We start from the raw sequence: 9,959 nt of genomic DNA, 5'->3' as shown, positions 1-9,959 counted from the left end.
ATAGCCATTTATCCAAAGCGCTTTTCAATGGCCTCTCATTCACCCACTCACCAATGGCGGTAGCTGCCATGCAAGGTAGCCTGCTTATTGGGAGCAATTTGGGGTTCAGTGTCTTTGCCCAAGGACACTTCGACATGTCATCAGGAAGAGGTGGGATTCGAACCGCTGACCCTACGATCATTGGATGACCCGCGCTACCACTGAGCCACAGCTGCCCCCCCAGTACAATAACATCCTGCTAAACCTCTTTCCTTTTCACCGGCTCACCTCTTCCTTTGTTGCAGAGCCACCAAAGAGGAGAAGATGACTGAGGAGAGGAGCAGCGTCTGGAGGAGGTGCACACACACACACACACACGCACGCACACACGCACACACACACACACACACACACACACGCACACACACACACACGCACACACACACACACACACACACACACACACACACACACACACAGAGAGAACCCACCTTGAGAGGAGTGGAGCGGTGGAGCTTTACCTGTGTGTGTCTGGTGTTACATGCTTGTGTGTGGGTTTGTAATGTTTATGTCTTTAAGCTGCACCTGACTTGCCCTCCAGGGACAGTACACACGTATTGAGTTGAATTGTAAAGTCAACGTGACATCACTGAGTGTGTGCGTCAGACGCCAGACGGAAATACCTGCAATCAAGACCAGGTGTGCTGCTGTCTGTCAAGATTATAGGCTGCTACCTCATATGGTGGCTTGCAACATCATTAAGCACTTTCATTGACTTTCATGCGGTGATAGTGAAAAGAGAGATTCACTCAACCCATACTACTGCAAATACACACACACACACACACACACACTGATTCATACTTACATGTTATGCTGCTATGCTTTTGCATTGCTGGGTATTTTTTCCTCACCCCGTGCTCCTCCTGACTGGATACTACAGTCCTATTGTGTTGTTGCTGATCGATTGCTTCTGTCTGCCAGGGGGGATCGTCACCTCAGGCTCCCTGCCTTTCATCGGTGTACATTATGCTACCCTTAGGCAGGAGTATCATTTAATAATAGTTCAAAATGAATGTGTGAGTATCACTGACTGAGCCGAAACTGAGCCGACAGCTCGGTTTTCTAACGGGAATCATTTAGATTCTTGAAAAGTTAGTGAGAATTCTTACCTCACCAAACCCACAACAGAACAGAAACGGTTTCAGGTTTGCTCACAAGAATAAATGTTTGCTTTGCCCCTGGCCTGTCTACATCAGGCTGCTAATATTTACTTTTAGGCATGTATTGTGACTTCCATGTCCTATTACCCCAGCACATGACCAGGCTAGGATGACATCATTTGCAGTGTTGGGGTTCTCCAACTAAACATCTCTGTGTTGATTTCAGGTTCAACCGCTTGTTTGGCCTGAGCAAAGAGCCCTTGATCCCGCCCCCTGCTCTCGCATTCGCCCTATCAACGACACCCTCCCTCGCTCACTCGCCATCGGGGTCTCCGCGGCTACAGGCTGTCAGTCAGACTCAGACAGAGTAAGGACGAGACACATGATTGGCTGTCACAGAGCAGCTCCTCAGCAATGTCTTCGTCTCACAGCAACAATTGTTCATGCAGATGGAATGGCTTTTTAATGAATGATTAGACCTGGATGTAACGTGACTGTTTTACACACAAACGTGTCTCTGTCTCTCTCTCGCTCTCTCTTTCTCTCTCTCTCTCTCTCTCTCTCTCTCTCTCTCTCTCCCTCCCTCTCCCTCTCCCTCTCCCTCTCCCTCTCCCTCTCCCTCTCTCTCTCTCCCTCTCTCTCTCTCCCTCTCCCCCTCTCTCTCTCTCTCTCCCTCTCCCTCCCTCCCTCTCTCTCTCTCTCTCTCTCTCTCTCTCTCAGGGGGTCTCTCCCTGCCTCCTTCTCCCCTCGTGTCCGGAGGAGGGAGCTGTACAGAGACGTCCGCTCGCATGTGTGGGGAACTCTGGGAAAACGCCAGCTCCACGGCTGGAGCATACCACTGTCACACATACAGGTACACACACACACACACAGGTACACACACACACACACACACACACACACACACACACAGGTACACACACACACACAGGTACACACACACACACACACACACACAGGTACACACACACTCACACACACACACAGGTACACACACATACACACACACACACACACACACACTCACACACAGGTACACACATACACACACACACAGGTACACACAGGTACACACAGGTACACACACACAGGTAAAAACAGGTACACACACAGGTACACACGCACACACAGGTACACACACACACACAGGTAAAAACAGGTACACACACACACACAGGTACACACACACACACACACACATACACAGAGGTACACACACACACACAGGTACACACAGGTACACACACAGGTACACACACACACACACAGGTACACACGCACAGACACAGTTACACTGTTGTGCTTGTTCCAGGAGTCCTCTGAGCCCGTGCCCGAGCCTAAAGACATCCCCGTCCTCATGCAGATCCGAATGCTGGACCAGAGAGACGCCACAGCTAAGGTCGGAAGGTCACACTATTACACGTTAGAGATGTTATGGCAGACGGGGTGCAAGGTTTTTCGACACGGTCCCTAACCTCTGTGTTCTCTTTGTAGCTGAACTGTGCTGTGGCCGTCACTGCTGAGACCTCCGGAGAAGCAACGGTAAGGTGGTCATTACGTCCTAATGACCACTTCTAGTCTCACAGTAACTACCACTCAGAGCGCCATATCTCCCAGTAGCACCATCATCATAGGAACATGTTCTGTCATGTCAGCCATCTTTCTTAAAGGAGTAGTAAAGGGAAAATGCATGTTTAGCTCTGTTTTAAGGTTACTTATGATCATATACAATGGTTCAGATCAAAACGTTGACAAGACTAGCACTTTTGAGAAAGTCTGATAATTGCTCTACCACCGTTTTGGTCATACAATGGATGTTGGTGGGCACCGTGAAAAATCATTCAAAAACATGTTAAACTCTCGATTTCAAAGACAAGAAACTCACCTAGGTGTTAGTTGGCGTTCGGACATATAATTCGCCATAAAGTAAGATTCTAGTTCATCTGGAAAGGTTTTTTTAAAATATTTAGCATAGAACTATTTAGTCGCAGCACATACGTGTGTAAACTTCCGCAAATTAGGTAGCCTAGCAACATAAACAATAACAATAGCTACCGTAAGTAGTTCCGCTTCCTGAATCCTCTCTGGGGATTGATCTATACATCTATAACTGTTGCGTCAATACAAGTCAATGGATTTCATAAAATGATCAATAAAACCCTACAGGATTCATACTTTGCGGCGAACGGACACCAATTACAAACGGACACCAATTACACCCTTGGTGAGCTTCTTGTCTTTGAAATCGAGAGTTTAACATGTTTTTGAATGATTTTTCAAGATGCCCATCCACATCCATTGTATGACCAAAACGGTGGTAGAGCAATTATCAACTTTCTCGAAAATGCTAGCTTTGTCAACGTTTTGATCTGAACCATTGTATATGATCATAAGTAACCTTAAAACAGGGCTAAACATGCATTTTCCCTTTACTACTCCTTTAACTCCCTGCCCCTCCCCCTCTCCTCTGCCAGTGTTCTGTGTGGGCGGTGTCTGGGCCCGCCTCCAGCAGTGATGTCACAGTGATTGACCCGGCGCGGTCCAATACGGTGCTGGACCAGTTCACCCTCCCGCCCACCTCCCCGGTCCTCTGCGTCTGTGCAGTGCCCCCTGCTGGTCAGTGCCGGGGTGGAGGTCACTCGCCAGACACGCCCCTTTTCTGTCATCTCTGTTCATTTAGTTATTAATTAATTGATAGTCGATTAACTATTAACATCCCTAATCTCTGTTAATTTAGTAACCCGACCGCCACCAGGCTGCTCTGGGCGGCCATGTTACGCTGACTGGTCACACCTGCTTTTCTAGAACTTTCCTGACCTCCCTCTGTTCTTCTACCTCAGGGGAGACGCCCGGGACGGTGTGGTTCGGAACTCAGGAAGGAAGGTCAGGACTCTCTAGGATCAGTCACTTCACACACACACACACACACACACACACACACACACACACACACACAGAGAATACAGAGCACAGTTAGGAGAACGGAGAGGCAGGCCGCCTGTTCTCATCGTCCTCTCTCTCTCTCTCTCTCTCTCTCTCTCTCTACTCTCCCTCTCTATCTATCTCTCTCTCTCTCTCTCTACTCCCTCTCTCTCTCTCTCTCTACTCTCCCTCTCTCTCTCTCTCTCTCTACTCTCCCTCCCTCTCTCTCTCTCTCTCTACTCTCCCTCTCTCTCTATCTCTCTCTCTATCTCTCTCTCTCTATCTCTCTCTCTCTCTCTCTACTCTCCCTCTCTCTCTATCTGTCTCTCTCTCTCTCTCTCTCTCTCTCTCTCTCTCTACTCTCTCTCTCTCTCTCTACTCTCCCTCTCTCTCTCTATCTCTCTCTCTATCTCTCTCTATCTCTCTCTCTCTCTCTCTCTCTACTCTCCCTCTCTCTCTCTCTCTGTCTCTCTCTCTCTCTCTCTATCTCTCTCTCTCTACTCTCTCTACTCTCCCTCTCTCTCTCTCTCTCTCTCTCTCTCTCTCTCTGTCTCTCTGTTTCTCTCTCTCTCTCTCTCTTTCTCTCTCTCTCTCTCTCTGTCTCTCTGTCTCGCTCTCTCTCTGTCCACCAGCGTGCTGGTGCACTCGGCCTCCGCCACCAGGAGGCGCTGCCTGCAGTCCATCTCCCTCACCGAGGGCGTGCACTCTCTCACGTGAGTCCTCTCCTGCCCAGTCTCCCTCTCCGAGGTGACCTCTGACCCGGGTGTGGTAACTCTCTGCTCTGGACCTCTCAGGTGTTCCCAGGGTCAAGTCATCGCTGGCCTCGCCGATGGAACTCTGGCGTTTTTCACTCACAAATCAGGTAACTTCTGTTGTTGTTGATCAAAGTCTTGATGAAATGGGGCTTAACAGAAAAGAACTTCCCACCTCCCCCACCCCCACACCAGACCTACACAACATAAATATCATACGTTGTACATAGCCAGACAAACATAAAAGCCAAATGAATAACAAAAGCAAAACAAAATGGCAAAGAATGTTTACATCGCTATTTTGTCAGCCTCCATATCATCAACAAAAGTCAAAACAAATCAGGTGACCTTTTTTACAGCTCAGATTTGCCCAAACAGGCCCCTGTCTCCCAGGCTTGTAGTCTGTGTTGGTCTCAGACCCTCATCCGTACTCAGACCCTCATCCGTACTCAGACCCTCATCCGTACCAGCGTAGAGCTACGGCTCATCTCCACGTGTTTGGGTTTGAACCGGTCAGAGCAGATGCAGGGAGACACACAGGTGTGGCAGAGCCCAGAGACTGATTACTAAGCAGCTAAACGCATGACTAAGCAGGAGACAGTCTTCATGTGGTGTGTGAGTTTAGAGTCAGCGTGGGGGTGTAGTGTGTGTGTGTGTGTGTGTGGTGTGTGTGTGTCTGTGTCTGTGTGTGTGTGTGTGTGCGCGTGTGTGCGTGTGTGTGTGTGTGTGTGTGTTACTAACATGCATCTGCATGGGGGGTTATCGAGGCTGAGTGAGAAAATAGCAACCAATGAGAATGAGGCTGGCTGGTCACGAGGGCGTCCCACACTAACACACGGGCATCGCTCACGAGGGCGTCCCACACTAACACACGGGCATCGCTCACGAGGGCGTCCCACACTAACACACGGGCATCGCTCACGAGGGCGTCCCACACTAACACACGGGCATCGCTCACGAGGGCGTCGCTCACTAACACACGGGCATCGCTCACGAGGGCGTCCCACACTAACACACGGGCATCGCTCACGAGGGCGTCGCTCACTAACACACGGGCATCGCTCACGAGGGCGTCGCTCACTAACACACGGGCATCGCTCACAAGGGCGTCCCACACTAACACACGGGCATCGCTCACGAGGGCGTCCCACACTAACACACGGGCATCGCTCACGAGGGCGTCACTCACTAACACACGGGCATCGCTCACGAGGGCGTCGCTCACTAACACACGGGCATCGCTCACGAGGGCGTCGCTCACTAACACACGGGCATCGCTCACGAGGGCGTCGCTCACTAACACACGGGCATCGCTCACGAGGGCGTCGCTCACTAACACACGGGCATCGCTCACGAGGGCGTCGCTCACTAACACACGGGCATCGCTCACAAGGGCGTCGCTCACTAACACACGGGCATCGCTCACGAGGGCGTCGCTCACTAACACACGGGCATCGCTCACGAGGGCGTTGCTCACTAACACACGGGCATCGCTCACGAGGGCGGCCCACACTAACGTATGTGGACGTACTCAAGACAGACGCAGGGGCGGAAAGTACCGGCGGGCTGGACTGATGTACGAAGGGTCAGGATGACTAGAAACGTCGATGGGGGTCGTCCGAGGACGACCTAGAGAGAGAGAGAGAGAGAGCGTGGTGATGCTTGTTTAGAAAGGAGATGCACGCATGACTTCTGGTGACTCGTAGTTCTCTTGACTACCACATACGTTGAATGCACTTATTGTAAGTCACTTTGGATAAAAGCATCTGATAAATGACTTTAATGTAATGTAACTCTGTGATTGACAGGTGGATGGGATCTCCAATCACACCAGGTGCTGTCCGTGGGCTCCACCCCGTTGCAGCCCATTCGCTGTTGCCTAGCAAAGGGGGCGTGCTTATGGGTGGGATACTGGAACAGGGTTCATGTGATTGACGTTGACAGTCGGAAAGTTGAGGTGAAGATTGGGAGGGGGGACTTTATTGCCTTTTGTTTGTGCGACAGCGCAAGTGTCACCATCAATGCCCCTCGTCTCCTCTCCCTCCCAGCAAACCTTTATAGTCTCGGAGCGCAACGAACAGCAGGTGCGCTTCCTGTGCGCAGCAGGAAGTGGCGTGTGGGCTTCCTGTAGGCTGGACCCCATCCTCAGGCTTTTTGATTGGTCCACTGGCCGCCCCCTGCAAGAAGTGGATTTGACTCCTCTGGTCACCAAAACACTAGGTACAGTACAGGCAACGACTCTGAACAGATAGAGTCGCTTATTTCCCTATTACTGCTTGATAACGTTTTGGGAATAAGTTCCTGACTCTTTCTCTCGCTCTCTCCCTCTCTATCTCTCTATCTATCTCTCTCTCTCCCACCCTCTCTATCTCTCTCTCCCTCTCTCTCTCTCTCTCCATCTCTCTCTCTCTCTCTCTCCCTACTCTCTCTCTCTCTCTCTGGGTCTCTCCCTCTCTCTCTCTCTCTCTGTCTCTCTCTCTCTCCCTCCCTCTCTCTCTCTCTCTCTCTCTGGTTCTCTCTCCCTCTCTCTCTCTCTCTGGGTCTCTCTCTTTCTCTCTCTCTCTCTCTCTCAGGTCCTGCCTTCCTGTCTCTCTCCTGTCTGCAGGTCTCTTCTCTGACGGTCATCTCCGGGCGCCTGTGGGTGGGAACAGGAAGTGGGGCCGTCTTCTCCACCCCCCTGTCTCTCGGTGGGTCCTGACCTCTGACCCCCTGGGCTTGACAAGACTTGAGCGATAACACACTTATGATGTCACTCCATGTTTAGTTGCGACCTAAGCCCTATTTTGATATCTTGAAAACACATGTCCTTCGTTCTTGAGGTGATCACCGGTCTCGTTCATTTTGAGGGGTTACAATACGTTATATAAACATTTTGGTTGACATCAGCATTTTCTGACGGTTGCTCGCTCATCACTATGACGACGTGGTCCACAGCCTCAGAATCCGCCTCCATCCCATACTGCTCTCTGGCATCAGCCCAGCTGTGTTACCATGGACACCGGCAAGCGGTTAAATTCATCATCGCTGCACCTGGTTAGTATCTGATTAATGCAACAGAACTATATAAGTGAACTGAGAAGAACTTGGCCTATCCGACTCCGTTGGTGTATATTGAGATAACTAGTATCAACGCTGAGTGATGTGTGTGTGTGTGTGTGTGTTCCACAGGCTGTTTAAACATCACCTCAGGTAGCGCCTCTGTCACTACCTCTCAACTCATCCTCAGTGGAGGAGAAGGCTACATCAATTTCCGCATCGGTCAGTTGAACCCCTGGACAGGCTAGTTGGACATGTCCATCGCCCTGTCTATACCCATCATATCAACGAGAACATGTTCATCTGGTCTAAGGTTTTGGAATCACAGTTACAGTAATGTAGTTCCTGACTGATGGACCTTTTTCCTCCCCCATGCAGGGGATGATGCGAATGACGGAGCTTTCGAAGGGGCGCCTCTCCGGTCTGAACGCAGTCACATGATCATCTGGCAGAGCCCCGCCCACTCCCTGCCTAGCTCCGCCCTGTGAACGAACTCCCGCTCTTAGTCCAGACTAGAATGAGATGGAGAAGAATCAGACTTGTGACCCTCAACAGCCCAGTAAAGACACACCTGTATGGAACTGTTTTGATCCAATTACTTACTCAATTTGGCACCCGGTGTAGATCTTAAACAATCCTAAAGAATATACAGATTTACAACAACACCGTCTAATCCAGCTTCATCTTATTCTAGTGTCTACCCCGCCCCCCTTGACTAAAACTCTAACCTAATCGTTTCACCCCGTGTCAGTGTGTACCTTCATCTGATTTTACTGTTGTTGCCGTGTAAAGTGTACAAACTGTTAAGAAACAGTGTTACTGTATTTTCTTTATTCATTGTGACTGTTGTTCAGTGTTATCATTATCATCTTATTATCATTGAGAACAACACTATGTCTACAACAGATTTAGTTTAACGGGAGTCACACTCCCTAATCAGTCTGGAACATTTGGTTGTGTTGTGTGTGTGTTTGTACCTGATTGACAATCATAAGCACACCTTTACAATCATCATTCCCAGGGTTTCCAACCCGTATGCAGTGCATGTGGTGTGAGATACACACTTTTATGTCTATTTCAGACTGAAATATCAGGATTTTACTTATTTCTGGTGCTAAAATATAATACCATTAGTTCAGAAATGTACTGTGCATGTGCGTGCATATGAAAGCAAAATCTCACACCAAGTTGTCAACCCCACCCTCATGATGGAAGATCACGACCAGAGACCTTTACTTGGTTGGTGGGATAGGTGTTGGAGCTGCTGGGTTAGACTAGGGGTCATAGAACCCACCATGGAACTGGAACAGGAAGAAGTTGCTTCTGACCACTTGGCTAGGATAGCTTCTCCCTAGAAGGTCATGGCTAGGATTGTGGGATTGGGATCATTTGGTCCTGGATATTTGTGAAGTGCAACTTCAACTTTGAGTGTTAACTCTGTGCTACAATATACAATCCCTCTCTCTCTCTCTCTCTTCACATTACACGCTAGATAACTCATAAGATACATTAACGGCACTTTATGACTGTCATCTCTTTACCGCAGTATCATGTCCAGTATGAGTGTGAATGTGTATGTTGTGGGTATATTCTTGAATCTTGTTTTGAAATGAATTATGCTAAAGATTCAGGTAAAAACTGCCAGTATTTATCCGTTTTTTCTTCTTTTTCTTGTGAGTATGACTGTGATTTTTTTTTTTTTTTTAATGTTTTAAGTTGAGAACTCATTTAAATGAGATGGTAGTGTAAGACTCAGAACAAAATCAATATGTATCTTAACTAAGCATGTATGTTGTGTGCGTGTGTGTGTGTGTACCTGTGTGTGTGTGTGTGTGTGTGTGTGTGTGTGTGTGTGTGTGTGTGTGTGTGTGTGTGTGTGTGTCATATCAGACGGTGCATTATAACCTTGGTGGACTGTGTCCCCTTCTATGCAAAGACAATCTACTGTACATCAATCTATTGACCATGATCCAAGAGAAACTTTTGTAAATATAAATATTTTAATTAAAATCTGTTTTCAAATTAAACGTGTCATTTAGAAGTGCAATTACTGTTAACCATAACCCCAAAACATGCTACTATTATAAGTTTATAGAGCAGTTTATTA

General features: G+C 48.7%; 1 protein-coding gene across 1 annotated transcript in view; it reads left to right on the top strand.

The window, feature by feature from the left end:
• LOC311314257 (C-Jun-amino-terminal kinase-interacting protein 4) overlaps window positions 1–9,754 on the top strand; it is an 18,519-nt gene extending 8,765 nt beyond the window's left edge. The window contains exons 14-28 of the mRNA XM_084444594.1: window positions 285–335; window positions 1,369–1,509; window positions 1,863–1,995; window positions 2,455–2,541; window positions 2,637–2,684; window positions 3,617–3,758; window positions 3,983–4,025; window positions 4,697–4,777; window positions 4,859–4,926; window positions 6,625–6,773; window positions 6,865–7,036; window positions 7,390–7,503; window positions 7,751–7,849; window positions 7,985–8,074; window positions 8,231–9,754. Coding sequence (XP_084300720.1) covers window positions 285–335; window positions 1,369–1,509; window positions 1,863–1,995; window positions 2,455–2,541; window positions 2,637–2,684; window positions 3,617–3,758; window positions 3,983–4,025; window positions 4,697–4,777; window positions 4,859–4,926; window positions 6,625–6,773; window positions 6,865–7,036; window positions 7,390–7,503; window positions 7,751–7,849; window positions 7,985–8,074; window positions 8,231–8,340 — 1,528 coding nt within the window. The 3' untranslated portion in view covers window positions 8,341–9,754. The remainder of the gene's footprint in view (window positions 1–284; window positions 336–1,368; window positions 1,510–1,862; window positions 1,996–2,454; window positions 2,542–2,636; window positions 2,685–3,616; window positions 3,759–3,982; window positions 4,026–4,696; window positions 4,778–4,858; window positions 4,927–6,624; window positions 6,774–6,864; window positions 7,037–7,389; window positions 7,504–7,750; window positions 7,850–7,984; window positions 8,075–8,230) is intronic.
• Window positions 9,755–9,959: the final 205 nt, after the last annotated feature.

This window comes from Borostomias antarcticus, assembly GCF_949987555.1.
Source record: "Borostomias antarcticus genome assembly, chromosome: 10".
NCBI lineage: Eukaryota > Metazoa > Chordata > Actinopteri > Stomiiformes > Stomiidae > Borostomias > Borostomias antarcticus.
The sequence above is the reverse complement of the archived record's forward strand: the minus strand, read 5'-3'. Positions and strand labels throughout refer to the sequence as shown.